We start from the raw sequence: 22,520 nt of genomic DNA, 5'->3' as shown, positions 1-22,520 counted from the left end.
TAATCTACTACTTTTCCTAGGGAAAAAGCAGTTTAAAAGTGCTTTTAAGGGACTTAAAAGCTGCTGGTCCAGTGGTAGGACTCCACACTTCCACTGCACGGGACATGGGTTCCATCCCTGGTCGGGGGAACTAAGATCCCACAAGCCGTCTGGCAAGACCCTCCAAAAAAACAAAAAACAAGAAAAAAAACCATGTGCTTTTAATACCAGTTAAACTACATGGAACTATGTCTCCAGAAAGCTCCTAAAAAATAATGTCAGGGATTTATTATAGGGAGGGAGGAGGAAGGAAGTGGGACTTTCAGTACCTTTATAACATAGTCGGTGAGTGGTTGCCTACTTTGATCCCAGGGTTCCAGTAAGAACTTTTGGACATCATCCCATCTTTGATACTTGAAAACATTTCCTATAATGATCTTGGGGTAGTGTTAACCCAATCTAAGGTCATTCATTCCTAAAGGCTGACCATGAGTTTGTTTTATAGGTTTTCCTTTTATAGAGGAAGGCATGCAGTGTTCTGGTAGGTATAAGAATTCTAACGGCAATTTTTTTCTTTATTCATTCAAAAAACATTTGGTTGCCTCCCATGAATGCACCAAATACTGTGCTAAGCATCCGGTGATCAATGGTAAGATATTCAGGAGCCCTATCCTAGCGGAGTTTATATTCCAATGGGAGGACAGACTACAAATAAAAATATAAATTTGCTCCAAATGTTGTGAATGAAAGCAATAGATTGTTGAGATAAGAGAGTAAGGTGCAGGGAGGGCACCTAGTGGGTGATCACAGACAACTAATCTAAGAAGGTGACATTTAGGCGGAGACTTAAAGGATGAGAAGGAGTCAGCCTTCGGAAACGGGGTCACGTTCACCGTAAGTCAGTTAAAAATAGCCCGCAGGCTCTCCAGCAGCAAGGTTGGGCGTATGGGCAACGAGGCTCCGCCGCCATCACTAAAGATGGCGGACAGGGGGCGGGGACGGGGAAACGGGGCGTGCCCGCGCCGTGATTGGTCAGTCAGGAGAGGCGTCACGTGGGCTGAGGAGAGCATCCGGGCTCCCGGCAGAGGCGCTGCGAAGGCTCCCGGGAGAGGGTGGCGCGGGGTTAGCGCGGCAAGCGGACAGCGGCGGGACCTCCCGGGCAGCCAGCGTGGACGGAGCGGCGCGCGTGCCGAGCATGGCGGGCTCCCTGCCTCCCTGCGTGGTGGACTGCGGCACCGGGTAAGAGCTGCGGGCTCCCACCCCGCTCCAGCGCGGCCTCGCTCTAGCCCCGGCGCCGAGCACCTGCCCGCGGCCCGCCCCCTCTCTCACCTGGAGGCGCTCCGCCCGGGGCCCGGGTCTCGGCCTACAGCTGGGCAGGTTCGGGGGGCCGGCCCGTCTCCGCGCCCCGCTCCTCTCCTCCACGCCCGCGAGGGCCACGCGCGGAGCTCGCTCCCCTTGATGCGAAGAGGACCGAGGGGAGGAGTCGGGCCGGCTCGCCTCGCCTCCCGCCTCCTCTCTCCGCGCTCGGCCGGGGCCTCCCGGGATGCCAGGTTTCAGGCAGGCGGCTGCAGACCCTGCTGCCGTCACTTGCCTTCTGCTTGCCTGACGGTGCCCCTACCTTTTCACGTTCTTAAAAGGGGCCCTCGTTTTGGGTTCGCAAACGCATGCCATTTCTCCTTGCTCATGATTCTCACTTACTTGTGGAGGTTTTTATATTCATCTACCAAGTTGACACCTTTTTTTGCAGCCTACTCTGCTCTCTTCCAGGAGTGAATGGTTCTCTCGGGCTAAGCTCTTGCTTTAGTTTGCATAGAGTTGCCTTTTCACTTAAAAAAAAAAAAACCAAAAAGACTCCATTTTGAAAAACAGAAAGTCTAAATTTGGGAAAGCCTGTTTGTGGTATAGTTTTTATTTCGCATTACTTTTGGGGTGTGATTGTTTCTTTTGATGTTGTTGGGATGTGCAAAAGAGACCTTAGGAAATTTCCTGTACTTTATTTCAGTGGCCCCCGCTTCGCTGGTTTTAGGAAGGTGCTCACCGAATCCGTCTAGCTGGTGGTCTAGAAATTCAAGCTTGCCTGCTTGCAGTGTAGGTGAAGTACCTAATAAAGTAGCCTGGAAGTAAATTTAGCCTCTTAAAGATCTTTCAAGATGGGGTTTTAATCATTTTTTCCACAAAATATTCCATGGTATGTTCATCTTAGCCTTGATTCTTTTCTGTAGAGAAATGCACGTGGTTTAGTTTCCTTGACAACCTTGTAGGGGTGTCTCTTTAATTTGCTTCAGTCCGTCTCCTACGGATCGTTCTTTCCTTTTGCTGCTGAAGCCACCGGTGGTGGTTACAGGCTGGAAAAAAACTGCCTCTTTGCTTGTACTAATTTTCCTTTTTGAAATACACATTGTACCAGAAGTTCCAGGGCTCTTTATTTTAGAAGTTGTTTTGCTATCCAAAACCCAAGCCCAAACCAGTATTGATATTAACCCCCCGCCCAGTTGTTGGCTTCCTTATTCAACCCCTCCTCCCAGGAACTGGTGTTCACCCCACACCCACCTGAGGTCTGTTTGTGTCAAGAGTGCAGGAAGCAGGTAAAAGAATTTTTCCTTCTCACATTTGCACGTGAGATTTTTTGTTTTTGTGGTTTTGGTCTTGTAAAACTATTGAAATGCAAAGCATTTCTTGGCAGAAGCAATAACATGTGCCCACAGGGTTTGTCATACCTCTACTAATAGTAAGCTGGGGACCTTACTCATCATTCTTGCTGTAAATATCTAAAATGTGGTGCTCAGTTTTGACCTTTTGAGGTAGGTGGTATCTCACTTGGAGATGTAACTTCAGAATCTCTTTGTTTTATGGCCCAGTTATGTTATTGTCTTCAGGCCGTCGTAGGGTTTGGTGTCAGGACTTAGAAACAGTGGCCTGGAATCTTCCCAGTGGGTTTCACATGGACATGTTCTGTTGTGGAAACAACAGTGGTTAATGATAAATTTCCAGTGTCCAGTGTGTGGCCAGATGGAGCAGCGTGGAAGAGCCTAAATTTATTTAAGCTTGTTAGTAGCTCTTATATTTCCCATAGAGCTAAGTGGTTTTTGGATTGACTTTTATCTCAGAATACAATAAAAAGGGGTAAAATGCAGATTAAAAATAACTAGGACCAAGGAAAAGAATGGGCCTGGGGCGTCACCCTAAACTGTAGACCAGTGGTGCAGACGACCGGCCTCACATTTGGCCTTAGTTTTCCTGTCTGACAAAATTATAAGAGGGTCATCATCAGTTATGTAATTCCTGTCATCGGGAAGGAAGAGAAATACCTGTTTGTCAGGTGAAAAACCTTTTCTAGTACTAAATTCTAACAGAAAAATTCACACTGAATTATACATAGTGGACCTTAATGATTGAGTAGACAGTGTACTAAATAGTATTTTTTAATTGCAAATAAATTTCATCCTGGGAGCCTGGCCTCCTCTAATGAGCCCTGAGACCAGCTCAGTGAGCACAGGCGAGCTGGGAGCCGCGATAATATGGACCACGGCTCTGCCTGCTCCAGAGATGAGGCTTCATTTACTTAAGTGAATTACTAGGCTGCTTAGTGTTCAGAGAATATCCCACAAAAACTATAGTGTTATTCTCTTAACTGAACTTTTCGTATTTTTGAAGATTTTTATATTTTTAAACTTACTTTGAAAACTGTCAGATCTACTGAAAAGCTGCAGTAAGAGTACCAAGAAGCCGGCTGTATATTCTCTATCCAGTTTACCAACTATTAACATTTGCTTTATTGTTCTCTATGTACTATACACATTATTATTTTCTGAACTGTAAGTCGCAGACATCGTGCTGTTTTATACCAAGATACTTCAGTGTATCCTTTATGAAAACAAAGACCTTCTCTCATATAGTCACAGACCAGTGATCAAAAGCAGAAAATTTAACGTTTATGCAGTAGAGTTGTCTACCAAGTCTGGATCCCATGAATGGTCCCATTATGTCTCTGGACGCGCAGCTCGCTGCCCTCATCCGGCACCGTACACTGTGTTTGCCTGTCATCGTGTCTTTTTAGTCTCGTTTCACTGGACCAGTTCCTTAGCCTTTTTCTGTCTTTCAGGACAGCAACATTTTTGACAGTCAGTTGTTATGGATCATGTTCCTCAATTTAGGCTTGTCTGGTGTTTCTTTCTGACAGATACAGGGTGTGTATTTTTGTCAGGAGTACCACAGAAGTGATGTCAAAGCTTCTCAGTGCATCACATCAGAAGGCTTTCCCCTCCAGCTTTATTGAGATGTACTTGACACACAACATTGCATAAGTTTAAGGTTACAACGTGTTGATTTGGTACATTTATATGTTGCAAAATGATTATCACATTACGATACTAACACCTCCATCCCGTCACATAATTACCTTTTTTTTTTTTTTTTGTGGGGAGAATATTTAAGATCCACTTGTCTTGGCAACTTTCAAGTATAAAACATTATTATGAACTATAATCACTGTGTTGCCCATTAGCTCCCCAGAACTTACTCATCCCATCAGAAGGCTGAAGACAGTTGATGACATTCATTTGGATTATTTGGATAAGGTGGTGTCGACTAGATTTCTTCATTGTACGGTTACTGTTTTCCCCTTTGTAATTAATGTCATTTGTGGAGAGATATTATGAGATTATGCAAATGCCCTGTTCTTCCTTAAACTTTCAGCCATTAGTTTTAGTATCCATTGGTGGTGATTCTTCTTCTAATGGATTATTACAGTCATGGTTGCAATATTGTGGTTTTTTTTTTTAACTTCAGTATTTTGTACATTTATTAGTTAACATTTTACTATAAGGATGCACTTTTCTGTGGCTCCCATTTATTTATTTATCGTCTGTATGGGTTATTATCTTGTTCAAAGAGTTATTTATGTCATTCTTACTGTATTCAATGGATTATGATTTCTTATTGCCATTATTTGTTTTGATGCTTAAATTGTCCAGATGTGGCCAGCAGAAGCTCATTCAGGCTGTTTCTGGAGTTCTTTAGACATGTCCCCGTCATTTTTTGAGCATTTTGTTATTACCAAAAGACTGCAACGTAGCCAGTGCAGTGCATTTGTCTTTTTGCATTTTTTCTGGAGCATCTCTGAGATAGGTTTCTAGAAGTGGGATTTCTGGGTCAAAGGGTAAGTGCATGTGTAATTTTGCTAGACAGTGTCAAATCCCACTCAGTAGTGTGTGTCTTCACCAGCAACGTGTGAGAGTGCCTACGGCTTCTTACAGACTCACCAGCAGAGTAATTGCCAAATTAAAATTTTTTTTACCAATCTAGAAGGTAGGAAATGATATCTTATTGTAGTTTTAATTTGAATTTCTTATATTATTATGTGGGAAGATGAACATCTTTTCGTATGGTTAAGACGCATTTGCGTTTCTGTTTTCTGTCTCTTCGTTTCTCTAGCCAGTTTTTCTGTGGGTTTTTAAGTCTTTTGCTTCTTTATTTTTAGAAGCTCTTTATGGATTGGGGTGTGGTGAGGGTCCCACAGACCACCCGCAGGTTCATTGATTTGCTAGGAACAAGCAGAGGATGATAGTGAAAAGGTAAAAGCAAGAACAGCCAAGGAAAAAGGCACATGGGGCAGAGTCTGGAGGAAACCAGGAGCAAGCATCCGGAATCCTTTCTCAGTGCCCAGAGTTTTTATTGGGGGCTGGTCATGGCACCTCCTGCCTAGCACAGACCAGGATTCCAGAGTCCCAGAAGGAAGGCAGGTGTTCAGCATAAACTATTTGTGTTAATTTTATAATCTGCTACTTTACAACATGCTCTTATTGTTTGTATGAATTTTTCCCTTGATCTTTAGGGTTTTCCAGATACAGAATTTTGTCATTGGCAAATAGAGATTGCTTTCCCTCTTCCTTTCTGTTTTTAGGAGCTCTGATTGCCTTTTCTTTTCTTTATTTTGACATACTGCAGTGGCCATTGCCTCCAAATAATGTTAAATAGGAGTGGAGTTAGGGGGCATTATCCTTTTGTTCCTTACTTTAGTGGAATACTTTCTGGTGTTTCTAAAATAAGTAAGATGCTGGCTTTTGGGCTGCTGTGTGTATGTACATACTTACACACGCATACAAATATATGTTAAGAAAGTTATACAAATATGTTAAGAAAGTATCTGTCAACTGCTATATTTTGGAATGTTATAACATGAATGAGTGTTGCATGTTGTATGATTTCTTTATAATAAATGGAACATGTGGTTTTCTTCCTTAGCTAGTTAATACGGTGGATTTCCTAATATTGAACCACCCTTGCATTCTGTAATAATCCCCACTTGATCATGCTGCATCATTTTTTGATGTGTAGGTAGATTCTGTTAATATTTTATTTAGATTTTCATGTCAGTATTAGTATGAATTATAGTTTAGTTTTCTGGTGCATTCTTTGTCAGATTTCGGGATCAGTGTTACACTCTCTTCATAAAACAAATTAAGAAGTTTTCTTTCTTTTTCTGTGCTCTGGAATAGTTTAATTTTGGGATTATCCGAGTTTTAAAGTCCTGGTAGAATTCCCCAGTGAAACTGTCTGAGCTTAGTGCTTTCTTGAGAGGAGAGTCCTGCTGCCCTTTACATTTCTTCTAATGCTGGTTAGACTTCCTACCTCGAGTGGAATCAATTTTGGTATGTTGTATTTGTCTAAAGAAAAATTCTATTTCATCTAGATTTTTCAAATTTATGTATGTACTAGTCTCATGATTTTAAAAAATCTTTGTTTTTATGGCTATTTTTCCCTTTGTTGCTCAAATTTATTTTGTTCTCATCCTTTTTTCTTTTTTTTTTTTTTTTTTTGCGGTACGCGGGCCTCTCACTGTTGTGGCCTCTCCCGTTGCGGAGCAACAGGCTCCAGACGCGCAGGCTCAGCGGCCATGGCTCACGGGCACAGCCGCTCCACGGCATGTGGGATCTTCCCGGACTGGGGCACGAACCCGTGTCCCCTGCATCGGCGGGCGGACTCTCAACCACTGCAACACCAGGGAAGCCCCATCCTTTTTTCTTCATGGCTTACCTAATGATGTGCCTATTTTGTGGATCTTTTTTTTTTTAAAAGATAAGCTTTGGGGTTTATTTATTAGTTCTGTTATTTTTCTGGTTTTTTTTTTTTTTTTCTGGTACGCGGGCCTCTCACTGCCGTGGCCTCTCCCGCTGTGGAGCACAGGCTCCAGATGCACAGGCTCAGCGGCCATGGCTCACGGGCCCAGCCGCTCCGCGGCATGTTGGATCTTCCCGGACCAGGGCACGAACCCGTGTCGCCTGCATCGGCAGGCGGACTCTCAAACACTGCGCCACCAGGGAAGCCCTATTTTTCTGTGTTTTTAATTTATTTCTACTTTTATTTCTTTCTTCTGCCTTCCTGTTTTTTTTTGTTTTTGAGTTGGATATTAAATTCATTTTAATTTTCCCTTTATATTGAAAAAGTATTTAATTTTGGCTGTTATGTCTTTAACTACATGTATTCCTTATGTACAGGAATTTGGATATAGTTTCTCATTATCGTTTTCAAGACATTTCTGTATTTTTCTTTTGAATTTCCCTCTTAACTCAATATTTCTATACTAGTATGTTTTAAAAATTTCAGGTAAAAGGGCCTTTTTGTTTTTAATTCTAGTTTTATTACATTATGGTCAGAGTGCTGTTTATATTCTATTCTTTAGACTTCACTGTGTCTAAGATATGGTCAATTTTGTGAATGTTCTGTATGTACTTGGAAAGAGGAATATTCCCTATTGGTATGATAGGAGTTCAGTGTATATCTGTATGAGCTGTCTTATTAATGATGTTATTTAGGTCTTCCAGTTTTTTTGTCCACTTACTCTTTAACTGAGAATGGTGTCTTAAGTGCTCCTATCACTAGTGTGTTTCTTGTTTATTCCTTCTTGCTTTGTGAAAGTTACTGCTGCCTTATTGAGTGCCTGCGTGTGTAGATTTGACTTACTGATTTTGAACTTCACCAGGGGTGATATAGGTGGGTTGTTTGTTGGGAAATCTCCTGGTCTTATGGTCTTTGGCTCTTTCCTTTTGAGCTGGTCATTTTCCCCAGAGGATATACTTCTGATCATCTGCTTGGAGGGTGGGGTCTGGGTGCTTGTGTTGTGTGTGAGAGCTGAGTTGGGGGCAGAGAAGGGCGTGGGAGAGGGCCTCTGAGCCGTCAACTTTTTTCTGTATTCAGTCAGGTAACCCCTTTCTTTTCAGAATGGTTCCCGGACTCGCCCAGGCCAGGTGACTTGGGAGTCCAGAGGCCCTTGGCTTTACACTCTCTAGAGTCTGCTTGTGGGAATGCGGGGGTCAGGGAAGGGTGGTCACCCTGAGGTGTGGGGCGGGAGGGAGCAGTATCACCTCAGCTTCGTGTTTTGGGCCCTTCAGTCCTGGTTCCACAGGTGCCTGTGCAGCCACCCATTCCGGGGCTTTTCAGGGTCCGGGGTGTGTTGGGCTGGTTCTCAGCTTTGCCCACTGCTGGATTTTATATACCTCCAAAGCCACTTACTACTGGTCCTCTGCTATCCAGGGCCAGAATTTTGCTGTTACCTCCTCTTCTTTTCTCCCTATTGTTGTGGTTTATATATCTTAAAAAAATCATTTTGCTTTGGTTTTAGTGGGGCTTCGGGACAGAGTGAAATTAGATCATGTTTAGTCCACTGTTTTACCTTGGAAGTCAGAGTTCACTTGATAATGTGCCAAACCCACAAAGAGGCCACACATCATGATCTTATATTTACTAGCCATAGGGCAAAGAATGCTGCTGTAGAAGAAGAAATGGACAGGTATATAGGGTAATGTAAAATTTACAGATCAAATAGAGAAAAAGAAAAGAAAGGATATTGGATTTAGATAAAATAATTAATAAATTTGAACTTACATGTTTAACTGTGTCCTATAAACAAAGACTACCCTTTTCTGTATGACAGACAACCCAAGAAACGTTTGAAGAACTTGATCATATGTTAATATACAGTGTACAGTGTGGGGAGCGTATATTATTTAGAACTCTATCATTAGGATCTGGGAGCAATTTTAGTTTTATCAAAATCATATTCTGGGGCTTCCCTGGTGGCGCAGTGGTTGAGAGTCCGCCTGCCGATGCAGGGGACACGGGTTCGTGCCCCGGTCCGGGAAGATCCCACATGCCGCGTGGCGGCTAGGCCCGTGAGCCATGGCTGCTGTGAGCCTGTGCGTCCGGAGCCTGTGCTCTGCAACGGGAGAGGCCGCAACAGTGAGAGGCCCGCATACTGCAAAAAAAAAAAAAAAAAAAAAATCATATTCTGAGTCAGTGTAGTCACTTTTTTAAAAACTGAAAACATCTTAGGGGGTAGAGCTATTCTGGTTGAAGTTGGGCGTTTGAGACTGGACCTCATAAGAGGTCTCAATCAAAAAAACCTCCCTGCAGGATACAGTTTCAAAAACATTGTTTTAAAATGTGACATTTCCACTTTCAAACATAAATTAATCGAGCTTACATTGTCACCTTCTGCTCTAGACACATGGTTGTAGGCGGGATATATATAAGTATGTTGAGTTGACGGTAGTCAGATTAATCCTCCTCACTGCAGGCAGTTACTGCTGTGGGCAGAGGGGCCTTTAACAAGAGGAGCGAAAGAAGTTTTGCACAAGGACCTTTTAAAATGTTTGGGGCAAATAAGGATATACTTTATTTACAGAAAGAGACATTGGAGGACACATGAGAATAGGATGGAAGGCGAAATGGGGTAGATGGGTGTAGGAGTGAGAGTGAGACTTTTTATAGGTACCTTTTTAGAGTGTTTGGAAGTTTGAACTATGAGAACATATTTGGTTAACAGGCAGAGTTGTAACTCTTGGTCTTGCTTTATGCAGCTATTGATCTGTTTCCGTATCTTCTGTCTGTCCTGATTTCCATATGAGAAAAGGTCTCAGGTCAGGGGATGTGTGGAAGGTGGCACTGAGTGTGAGAATATGGCTGGCAGTCTGTAAGCTTAGTTTATGTATTTTTGAGAATGATGCTTGCCCCCACCATGCTGGCTATCCTTTGGGAAGATGGTGTTCAAATAAACAAACCAAAAATCAAAGCCTTTTAATATAAAAGTTGTTGATCTTAATTCCTTATGTACACATGTTTGGGAAAATCTGATTGATGTGTTTCTTCATGTATCAGGTATATCAGATGTACACAGAACTGGAAGAGAAACGATACAGAATTTTAGTATAGGGAAAGACTTTCAAGGTAGAAACTGCAAAGGAAATTATTCAGGAAAATAACTGGCAGATTTGATCACCTAAATTGTTGAAACAATTATATATATATATATATATATATATTTTTTTTTTTTTGCGGTACGTGGGCCTCTCACTGTTGTGACCTCTCCCATTGCGGAGCACAGGCTCCAGATGCGCAGGCTCAGTGGCCATGGCTCACGGGCCTAGCCGCCCCGTGGCATGTGGGATCTTCCCAGACCGGGGCATGAACCCGTGTCCCCTGCATTGGCAGACGGACTCTCAACCACTGCGCCACCAGGGAAGCCCCTAAACAATTATATTTCAGAAAATGTATAACTGAAGGTAAACAACAAACTCAGAAAAATTAGTAATATATATGAGCAAGCATTAATATCCTCAGTATGTAATAGTTTACACAAATTGATAAGATCCAAAAGTCTAGTAGAAAAATTATCAAGGACAATTCATGGAAGAAATACAGATCATGACTACACATCAGATAACATTCAGTAGTAAAATAAAATTATTGACTGTGAGATCCTTTTACTTTTTGAATTAGGAGGTATTTTCCAGAAATGGTAATGTTTAACATTGAAGTAGGGATTGTTATTACTCACCTTGTACCAATGAAGCAACTAAAATAGGAGGGATTAAAGTCACAGAGCTAGTGCTGTGCTTTGAACCCAGCACTGTGGGCCCCATTAACTCCCTCACAATATGAAAATATACTGTTTTGCAACTATTTTTATTATGAACTTCTGGGAACTGCTTTTGCTGCATCCCATAGATTGTGTAAGATTGTGTTTTTACTGGCATTTGTCTCAAGGTATCTTTTAATTTCCTCTTTGGTTTCATTGTTGACCCATTGGTTTTTTAACACAACTTTTCAAATTATATCTATATGTGGCCAGTAACATAAGTCTGCTTCATTTTTGTTGGTTGTGTTGCATTTTATTGAATGATTGCAATACAGTTTATCCTCTGTTTATGGCATTTGAGTATTTCCAGTTTTTTCATTGTTTTGCTGTTATAATGCTGTAGAGAACATTATTTGTGCATATCTTTTCATACATGTAAAAGTGCTTCTGTGGGGTAAATACCTAGAAATGTGCTATTTGGACAGTAGGGTGTATGCATTTAAAACTATTAGGATAATATGGTATATGCATTTATAATGTTGATAGGTAATGTGAAACGTCTCTTTGTAATGACACTTCAGCCTTTTAATAACACCCATGTATAATTTACTACCACCTTCTTCCGTATTTGCCCAGATTTTGAATGCTTTTGCATTAAATTTATAGATGAATTTAGTGATATGTGATGTTTCTTTTAAAACTCTTGACTCCTCCTGTATGAATAAGGTGTGTCTCTGTTTGTCTCCTTGTATATGGAGAGTTCTTCACATATGGTTTATTCTCAAGGGTAATATTTTTCTGTGTTGTTGCCATTGTGAATGGGATCTTTTCATCCAGTGTATAGTCTCACTTGTTACTGGTAGGAAAGTTGCTGATTTTTGCCTCTTCATTGAGTAACTGGCCATCTTGCTGAATTCCCTATTGCTTTTAGTTTTTCACTTAATTTCCTTTGATATTCCAGGTCTGTAATTATGATTTACAAATAAATTTTGCCTCCTCTTTCCCAGTACTATTCCTTTTATTTAGTTCTTTGTGGTTTGTATTATCTGGTTCTTCCAAAACAATGTTAAATGAGAGTTATGGTGGTGGGTCTCCTTGGCTTCATTCTGTCTTCAATAGGAATGCTTCTAGTTTTTCACTGTCTTTTGGTTTGAGAGATTCCCGCCCCTCCATGATCTCTTCCTAAGGATTAACTATTTCTGTTTTGAGCCTTTTTTTTTTCCCACTACTAGATTGTTTTCATCACACCCTAATTACATAAATAGTTTGCATTGAAAAGCATTTCCTACATTTTTTTTTCCATAGAATACTTAAACACACAGTATTCTAAATAAGACAGACTCGGTACATCTGAGTCCTTTCTTCTGAGCCTCTAGCCAGTATTAAACTTCAACATTACAGGTACATTTTATCTGATAATGTGGTAGGTGTAGATGGTTTTGTTAGAACGTGAGCGTGAGGATGGGGAGCTTGCGTTACCTAAAAATTCACAGGTGATCGCATGTGGTACAGTTTAGTCAGTGATTCCTGGGCTGGTTGATCGTCAGAACCATGGCAGGGGAGGGGCAGGGGATGTTTAAAATATGGACGCCCAGGCTCCTTCTCTGTGATTCTGGGACAGGCCCTGGGAATGTGTATTTTCAGAAGCTTCCCAGGTGATCTCATCAGTCAGGCTTGGTACATTCTTTCTAGATGCCTACCCAGATGATCTTAAACTCACCTGCCAGATAATGTGGGCCATGCTACCATGAAAAACTCAAATCTGAAATCATGTTTCTAACAGGTGACCATTTTAAAAAAAGTATAATTCACATCATTTATTGTACGGCTTTCATTTATTTATTTTTACGTTACATTTTTCTTTTTTTTAAATTGAAGTATAGTTGATTTACAATGTTGTGTTAGTTTCTGGTGTGTGGCAAAGTGATTCAGTTATACATGTATACTTTTTCATTATAGATTATTACAAGATATTGAATATAGTTCTCTGTGCTATACAGTAGGACCTTGTTGTTTATCTGTTTTATATATAGTAGTAGTAGTAGTAGGAGGAACACTTGTTAGTTATATTTACAGTGTTCTGTTTAATAGGGTCTTGTTGAAGTTGTATATGAAACTGTATTGAAGATTTTGTTAATATTTGAATGTCTCTTAAAAAATATTGTTACATGTTCCTTACGTTGTGATTATTCAAAGTGAGAAAACCTAAGTGTATTTGATGCTATATAAAAAATAGCACAGGAAGATTCAGAGACATTAAATTACCATAAAGTGATCTGAGTAATTTCTGCTTTCGCCAGTGGTTTTAATTGTTTCAGTTTTGCTAGCAAAGGAAGGGAAGACCTCATAGTTAGTTGTTAGTACCTACAAATATTAATATAGTTTAATGTTAGTTTGTCTCAGTCATGAAGATCATTGTTTGCCGAATGTTACTGCTGCAAGGTACTCATGTGATTCTGTGACAGAAAGCCTCCCTCCTGTGAAGGCTGTGCTGTCTCAGAACATGGTGACTTCAGAATCTGAACACTCTAGCAACTGATGCCAAGTGGCATGTGGTAGTGGTATCATCAGTATGTAGTTGAATTTTAGAGCCGTGGGCCTGAAAAGGGCCCCATGCACTTCTGCAGCCTGACCTTTTGCTGCTGTGGGCCATTGTTTATGATTTCAGGGCACAGAACTTGGGATGGAGTTGAGCCATGGTTGTTGAAGGACACGTGGTACTTTTAGTTTCACTTCCGGTGCAGTTTATCTCCATCACTTCACAAATTAGTTTGTGGTGTTTAGAGTGGGCATGGCAGAAAGACTGAGTAATATGATTTGGCACAGAGAATGTCCTGTTTTTTAAAAAAAATTTCAGGGACTTCCCTGGTGGCGCAGTAGTTAAGAATCTGCCTGCCAGCGCACGGGGTGTGGGTTCGATCCCTGGTCCGGGAAGATCCCACATGCTGCGGAGCAACTAAGCCCGTGCGCCACAACTACTGAGCCTGCACTCTAGAGCCTGCGAGCCACAACTACTGAGCCCATGTGCCACAACTACTGAAGCCCATGCGCCTAGAGCCCGTGCTCCGCGACAAGAGAAGCCACCACAGTGAGAAGTCTGCGTATCGCAGCGAAGAGTAGCCCCCGCTTGCTGCAACTAGAGAAAGCCTGCGTGAAGCAACGAAGACCCAACTCAGCCAAAAGTAAATAAATAAATAAATAAATAAGTTAAAATTTTTTTCCAAAAATTTAAATTAGGAAATATTTCAAAGATACAGAAAAATAATAGTAAAAAATAACTGAAACATATAGCTAGCATTGTTGTAGTGCTCGTTCTATTTATCTTTTTAATATATTAACTCACTAATCCTAGAGGGTAGGTTGTATTATGATCCTCCTTTTAACAGATGGAGAAACTGAGATACAGATAGTTACACATTTGGCAAATAACAGAGCTGGGATTTGAACTTTGGCAGTCTGGTGCCAAAGTGCATGGTCACAACCAATACAATACACTCTGTTGCCTTTCAGAAATACTAAAAGTAATATAAAGGACGTGAATGATACTTAGCGCCTAATTTTAATAAATGTTAGCATTTTTCTGTACAGTTGACCCTTGAACAACAGTGGGGCTAGGGGCACCGATCCCCCCGCCCCACAGTTGAAAATTCGTGTATAACGTTTGACTCTCTCAAAACAACGACTAATAGCCTACTGTTGACCTTACTGACAACATAAACAGTCGATTAACACATATTTTGTTGTATGTATTATATGCTATATTCTTTAAGTTAGAGAAAAGAAAATCATAAGAGAAAATACATTTATAGCACTGTACTGTATTTATTGGTACCATAAGTTTACATCATCTGTTTACAAGATGAATCATCTGTCAGTACCTATATCAGTATTATACAAAACACTGTAGATGTTATATGTGTTACTAACACTAGACATCAAAAATGAAAAGAAAATGTGAAAAAGGAATTCATATTTACTTACAATGCATTTCAAGCATTAATAACGAAGAGGCAGCAGTATGATGGAAACCTAGTGTAATTGATACATCTGCTTCTCGGTAGCCCAGCCTATATACACTGATGGATGAATTGTTATAGAATTTTTATGGTAAACAGTATTACAGTCGTATTCATAATACAGTTTTGGAAACATTGTTGCATTTTAAACACACCACTTACCTGTGATGATAGACTGATCTGCAGGTTCTGTAAGTACTGGAGAGAGAGAGAGAGAGAGAGAGAGAGAGAGGGAGGCATACTGTAATGTAACTCTTTGAAAGCAAAGTAAGAAAATGAACACATTATTAATTTTATTAATTTAATTTTATTTTTTATTTTATTTTTTATTGAAGTATATAGTTGATTCATTTATTAATTTTATATATCACTTAACCTTGCGCCTGTGTAAGGATAGGCTATCCAGTTCAGTGTAAGTCTTGCACACGATCTTCTACACATATATTTTTGTATATTTGTTGGAAAAAAATCCACACATAAGTGGGCCTGTGCAGTTCAAACGTGTGTTGTTCAGAGGGTCAGTGGTATTAATATTTGTTTCAGGTATTTTTTTTTTTTTTTTAAATAACCCTATTAGACAAAACCAAGTGTGAGAGGTTGTATTAGACAATTGTCTTTGGTCTTTTCTTGTCCCATCAAATTGTTTTTCTGACTGTCAGCATCCCCCCCTTTCAAACACTGGTTCCTTCCCCCGCAGTTTGCCAGTGATTGCCTTTTCTTACACCTGGTAAGAACTCTTTCAGCAGATACTTATGGAGTGTCTGCCACAGTCAGGACTGTGCCAGGGTGGAGATAAAATCAAGAAGAAGGACCCTGGGGCTTCCCTGGTGGCGCAGTGGTTGAGAGTCCACCTGCCAATGCAGGGGACACGGGTTCGTGCCCCGGTCTGGGAAGATCCCACATGCCGCGGAGCGGCTGGGCCCGTGAGCCATGGCCGCTGAGCCTGCGCGTCTGGAACCTGTGCTCCGCAATGGGAGAGGCCACAACAGTGAGAGGCCCGCGTACCGCAAAAAAAAAAAAAAAAAAAAAAAAAAGAAGGACCCTGTTCTGGTCATCCTGCAATTTATAATCTAACAGTGTGGGAGGGTGGGCTTCTTTAAGTACGAGGTGGGTGGTGTGGCTGGTGAGCGAAGTGGCCCCTGTTAAAAGCACAGACTTAGGTGCAGTGCACTGATTCTAGTGATTTCTGGCCTGCTTGTTAGCTTCTCTGGACTTCTTTACCCTTGGGTCAGTCATTCACTTCGTTTATATTTGTTATTTGGAATTTACTTCCAGAAAAATGGTTCAGTTGAAGATGATCCAGAATTCTTAAAGTTCGGTATATATTGCCTCCCCTGGACTCTGGGTTGGCTTCGACTCTGCTTTTGGGTCTGGCGAGCCCTGGAGTCGAGGACTTGTGGGTCCACTTGGTTTGTGTACTTCGGTAGAACTTGGGAGTGTCCTCAGATGGGTCTTGCCTTTTATAAACTCCTTGTTGGGCCCGACGGGTCTCAGGGCCTGGCCTTGCCCAAACTCTTGTGACACCAAGACCTTAGTTCCTTGGAGACTGAGCAGTAAGGCATGATTTAAGTGGACCCGACTTGCTTTTTTTGTCTCCCTAAATCTTATTTATTTAATGTGTGTTCAAAAATAGTAAAATTAGCATACGATTAAAATACATTTAAAAATCATAAAATTAATTTATTAGAACTTGGAATGTATTAATTACATCAAAAAATTTAGTATCAAGCATCTTGAAATAACTTGTAAAATAGCATGAATTAATAAAGTTGCTTTCAGCACTGCTGGGAAGCGTTTTTATTCCTTGGGAGCATTACTGCAGAATGATGGCTCCTTGTCTCGACCTGACCGCTTGGTACAGAGGGCCTGCTGAGGAGGGGGGCACTCAGGAGTCTTTCCAGGCTCACATTTCCAGCAGATGGTTCCGGGGGGTGGTCCCCACCCCACTTTTTTTTTTTTTTTTTTAAATTTAGGAGATAAGCAAATGCTTTTGGAACAGATGGTAGTATTTTGGCATTCATTTTAGTTAAGACTTTTGGAATCCATCATAAAGAGTATCTTGACAGAAGATGGGCTCATTCTGAAATGAGATGATAGAGAGCTGCTTCTGTCGGATACTCTCAGTACCTGGCAGTAGCTCTTCTAGACATGTGCCATGACACTTTAAGAAAATTATGGAATTCCCTAACCCCCCCAAAAGTTCGTGAAGTTTGGGAAGCAAGTACGTTCTTTTGAGCGGCAGCTCTGGAATTGGAGCCTGCATATTTAGAGTTGGGTTCTTTTTCTGTTCACTGTTTGGCTCTGGGCAGCTTAATGAACTTCTCAGTGCCTCAGTTTTCTCATCTGCAAAACAGGGATAATATTTACTTCTTTGGTAGGATTTTTGTAAAGATTAAAAGAATATAAAAGCACCTTAAAATTATTAGGGATACACAAATGTAATTCATGTGTTAATATATGAATTTTTCCAGTAGAAACAGGCATAATATTTTATGTTTTTGTAACTGCTTGCTTATCTGAAATTAGCGTTTGATTCTTAGTCATCACGAGGTTTTTTTTTTTTTTTCTTTAATTTCACGGGCGTATTTTCAGTCTTGATATTTTAGGACTTGGAGAGCTTATAATAAAAGACATTAATGGGATATAGAGGAGAGTATTATTATCTAAACATGTGTTGATGACTTTGTGCTTTTAGGTATACCAAGCTTGGCTACGCAGGCAACACTGAGCCACAGTTCATTATTCCTTCATGTAAGTAAAGCTCCACCCTCGGTTTATAAAGGATTGTGTTTCTTATAATTGTTCTAAACATTCTAATTCTGTTTTTCACGGTATATGAATTTACTTGCCGTCTTCTTTTAGATGATTGTTCTGGTTACTGGGGAGTTATTTATGTTGCCATCTGGCTGCTGAGTATTGCTATCGGCCGTAGCTGTCACCTAAACCCTTCCAACTTTCTAGTCCTTTGATTCTCTTCTGATACAGTCCTTCGTCACAGTCATTGGAGTTTCAGCTTGGGTGGTTGGCAGAGGCCTTCATTCAGTCATACATGTCTCAGCTACTTAAAAGATGTATATGTGGTTCCTTAAGGTTAATTTGTAATTTTAAGTAAGTACATTTTTATTAACTTAGCACTTTGGTGGACTATCTATTGTATTACACTATTCACTTTATTGAAAGATATTTTATTTTTTTTGAAAGGAGAGGCCTGTTTTATTATGTTCTGAAGTGTTCTGTTTTTGTTTAAATGTTAGTCAGTAGAGCATAATAAGGGAAGAAATGTCCACATTTTGGCCAGAGTGCATCCTGCCCACTCTTTATTCACAGGAGACCCCAAGGTCAGGTTGGTTGTCCACAGGGTAGAATTCTTCTCTGAAACTGTTTAACTTCCGGGTTATTTTTTGGAGACTGTTTACCAAAGAGGCAGGTATGTCAGTCAAGAGTGGAGTGAAGTTCTGTCTCCTAAATGTAGCCCTTGTAAGATAAGTCACTATCTTAGAAACTGTAAGCTGTCGTGGGCGCAGGGACTTCTGAGCAACAGGCTGCTTGACCCCGGTAGAGTGTGAGCAGCCTCGCAGAGCGACGGGGAAGGAGCTGAGTTCTTAGTATTTGTTCAAGGGAGACCAAAGCCTTTCTGGTGGATACGGGTATTCAGATTGCTAGAAAGTGTGCCCTCATTCCTTGAGAACATTTAACTCACCTCATTCCAGGTCCTTGCTTGCTGGATAACTGATCATGAACTTGATTTTCTAGGTCTAAATACTTGGTTACTATGATGGGGTGTCCTTGACAATAGGCACGCTTGGTCTGCTGGTCCTCATTTTAAATTCATGATTTGTTGTATTAGTCTGGTAGGGCTGCCATAACAAAATACCGTAGACTGGATGTCTTAACCAACAGACATTAATTTTATCACAGAATAGAAGCTTGAAGTCCAAGATCAAGGTGCCGTCAGGGTTGGTTTCTGGTGAGGCCTCTCTCCTTGGCTTGTGGATGGTGCCTTCTCACTGTGTCCTCACATGGCCTTTTCTTGTGTGTGTGCGTGGCTGAGAGAGAGACCTCTGGTATCTCTTCTCTTCTTATAAGGACCCCAGTCCTGTGGAACTGAGGCTCTACCCTTATGACCTCATTTAACCTGAGAGGTCCCATCTCCAAATACAGTCACATTGCAGGTTAGGTCTTCAACATAGGAATTTTGAGGGGACACAGTTCAGTCCATAACAATTGGCATTCTGTAGGGTAGATCAGTCTTCTGTGAATTTTATATTGTGAATGCCAGAGAACTGGATCATTCCATGCTGAATTGGTAAATTGGAATTGGACTTTCTGATTTTTCAAAGCAGATTAGTTTTAACCTTGTGAAGTGCAGCAGCTCTAAGAGGATTACCTTGCACCTCTTGCTTTAATACAGTTGTTGGCAGCATTCAGTTGGCTGCACCACTTCACCTGTCATCATTAACAGAGAGGGGATTGAAGTCAGCTATTAGCAGGATTCCATTCACTGTCAGCAGGCGCGGCAGCTCTCACATTGGTGCTGAGAACAGCAGTGGTGGAAGCTAGAAAGAAAAAGGTCAAGGAGGCAGGAGTAAAGGAAGAGTTATACCCTTGGCTGAATTTATTGCAAGAGTTAGAGAAGCCGTGGGGGACAGAAGGGAGTGCGTTGGGACAGGTGGGCAGAGGGCCTCGGGTACCTTGGGCAGCAGGTCTGCTGCACTCTCAGTCCTGGCAACCGAACCCTGTTGGTCGTTACAGAGGCTCTGTTCCCAAGGTGAAGTTCAAGATGCAAAGTGGCTTCCAAAGAGAGAAGGGAGCTTGTCTGTGCGTGTGTGGCTGTGTGGAGAGTGCCAGGACAGGGCCTTTCTGGTTCTGGTGGGCACAGAGGGGAGGCACCCCCCAGGCAGAGGGTGGTGGGAGAGCGGGCTGGGAACGTGGAGAAGTGCCAGCACTTGTATCTTAAGGAATTGTCATTTTATTTTGCAAATGGGGAACCTTCGCATTGTTTCCCAGGCTCCCTCAGGGGCCTTGTCCCAGACTAGAGAGTCGCCGGGCCCTGTCCTGGTCCACCGGGGCAGCCTTGCCTGTATCTTATTTATTTGAGCTTCTGTGCAGAATTTGCTTGATTGTTTGAAGAAAGGTTTTCTCTACCTATATATTTTTTTTCCTTTAAGTTGTTGGAGAAAGTTGAGAGTCATTGAAAAGTTTCAGGCAGAGGAGTGTATGTGTGGTGATCACATCCATAGAAAGAGGATGTGGGAGGGGTCAGGAGAAAGTAAGTACGTTTTAGACAGTTGATGTTTGAAGAGTTCAGGTGTAAACGTCCTGTAGGCAACTGGGTAAAAGGTTTGATGCTCTGGAGAAAGGTCTAGACTGGAGACAGGGATTGAGCCCAGAGATGCTTTTGTTTCTGAATGTCTTTTAAATCTTTAATTTGGAAAACAAAAGAAAGAAAGAAAGAAAGATAATATAACAAAGACCCATTTACCTACCACCCAGAATGAACGAATGTTAACACAATTGCATCTTGTAAGTGCGTAATACAGGCATACATCCCTGTGAGTGCCAGCCCCCTTTCCTCTCTTCCAGTCCTTCCCCGCTCTCCCTCCTTTGCTGGACATTAGCTGTATTCAGTCCACGCTTCATCCTTATGTTACAGATGCAGGATACAATGACAGTATGTAGTATTTTGTGAATTTAAACATTTCAAAAATGATAATTATACTGTAAATAACTTTCTGCATTTTTTTTTTAAATCCTCAATATTTTGTTTCTAAGATGTGTCAGTGTTGCTATATACAGATCTAGATCAAGAATCTAATACGTGAATCTACATTTGGGCATTTTCCAGTTTTTTCTCTGTTGTACAAAATGATACAGTAAGTATCTTCTTAGCCACGTGTGCTAGTTTCCCAAGAGAAAATATGAGAAATGGGGTTGTTTCATCACTCAGGTATGCACCTCTTCAGCCTTGTCAGGTATTGCCAAACGGCTTTTCCAAGCGCCTGGACTGATTTAAATGCCCATCAGTAGTGGATGGGAGTTTCTGATTCTGCACATCCTTGACGACAGTTGATCTTATTTGACTTAAATTTTTGCCAGTCTAATGAATGTAAAATGATGTCTTATTTTATAAGTCTGCATTTCTCTGATTACTAGGAAGGTTGAGCACCTTTCATTGTCTGTGTATTTGCCCATTTTTCTGTTGCATTTTTTTGTCTTTTTTATGGAGTTACAGAAACTCTGTGTATACTTTGAATACTGATGTCTTGTAAATATCCTCTTCTATTTTATTTATTTATTTATAATTAATTAATTTATTTTTGGCTGTGTTGGGTCTTCGTTGCTGCGTGTGGGCTTTCTCTAGTTGCGGTGAGCGGGGGCTACTCTTCATTGCGGTGCGCGGGCTTATTGCGGTGGCTTCTCTTGTTGCAGAGCACAGGCTCTAGGTGTGCAGGCTTCAGTAGTTGTGGCACGTGGGCTCAGTAGTTGTGTCTCTGGGCTGTAGAACGCTGGCTCAGTAGTTGTGACGCACGGGCTTAGCTGCTCCGCGGCATGTGGGATCTTCCCGGACCAGGGCTCAAGCCCGTGTCCCCTGCATTGGCAGGGACATTCTTAACAACTGCGCCACCAGGGAAGTCCCTCTCTTCCTATTTTAAGATGACTTTAAAATTATTTTTTAATCCCAGAAGTTTAAAAGTTTCATGTAGTTCAGTTTTTCAGTCTTACCTTTTTTATAATTTGTTTATATTAAAAAAATGCATTTATAGTCTAAAGTCATAAAGACTGTCTGTATTTTCTTCTAAGAAAAAATTTTTTTTTTTATGGTGTGGGAGAGAGTTAATTTAATTGTTTTCCAAATGGAAGGCCAGTTGCCCCAGCACCACTTATTGGAGGGTGCCTCTTCAATCATATTGAGGCACTGTATATGGTTGGGAATATTTATGGTGTTTTTCTGTTGCAAATTCATACTGTATTAAATACTATTACTTTGGCATGTCTCTTTATATCTGGTGGGTCTGGTTCCTTCTCCTTTTTCTTTCTCAGAGTAGCTTTGGCTATTCTTAGGCCCTTACTCTTTATCATAAATTTTAGAATCAGTTTAAGGTCAGTGAAAAATTATGATGGGATTTTGATTAGAGACACATTGAATTTGTAGATTAATTTGGGAAAAACTTGATATCTTGGGGCTTCCATGGTGGTCCAGTGGGTTAAGACTCCACACTCCCAATGCAGGGTGCCTGAGTTCGATCCCTGGTCAGGGAACTAGATCCCGCATGCATGCAGCAACTAAAGATCCTGCATGCCGCAACGAAGACACGGTGCAGCCTAAATAAATAAATATTAAAAAAAAATTGATATCTTTATGAATTGAATTTTCCTATCCAGGAATATGGTATATATGTTTTATTGTTTATTCATGTTTCTTATGTTTTTCAGTAATGTTTTTCAGTATTCTTTAAAAAGCTCATACATACCTTTTGCCATATTTATTTTTAGGTACCTTTATGGTTTTTTGCTGTTGTGAATTTTTTTTTAATTAAATTTTCTAATTGTCGCCACCATAGTAGGAATGCTGCTGAATTTTTAAAGTTGTTTTTGAATCCAACAGTCCTGCTGCCCTGTCTTATTTGTTCGAATAGCTTGCAGGTTCTCTTAAGTTTTCTATGCAAGCT

General features: G+C 41.0%; 1 protein-coding gene across 6 annotated transcripts in view; it reads left to right on the top strand.

Moving 5' to 3' along the window:
* Positions 1-1,047: 1,047 nt before the first annotated feature.
* The window catches only part of LOC101289752 (actin related protein 3B), a 176,149-nt gene continuing 154,676 nt past the window's right edge, over positions 1,048-22,520 (top strand). The window contains exons 1-2 of one of the 6 annotated variants that reach the window (XM_033408283.2): positions 1,048-1,218; positions 17,546-17,601. In XM_033408283.2, the coding sequence (XP_033264174.1) occupies positions 1,175-1,218; positions 17,546-17,601 (100 nt within the window). In that variant the 5' untranslated portion in view covers positions 1,048-1,174. Of the gene's footprint in view, positions 1,219-17,545; positions 17,602-22,520 lie in introns of those variants that run through there. The other 5 variants (XM_049715166.1, XM_004281224.4, XM_033408285.2 and 2 more) reach the window with 5 other exon arrangements.

This window comes from Orcinus orca, chromosome 9 (genome assembly GCF_937001465.1).
Source record: "Orcinus orca chromosome 9, mOrcOrc1.1, whole genome shotgun sequence".
NCBI lineage: Eukaryota > Metazoa > Chordata > Mammalia > Artiodactyla > Delphinidae > Orcinus > Orcinus orca.
The sequence above is the reverse complement of the archived record's forward strand: the minus strand, read 5'-3'. Positions and strand labels throughout refer to the sequence as shown.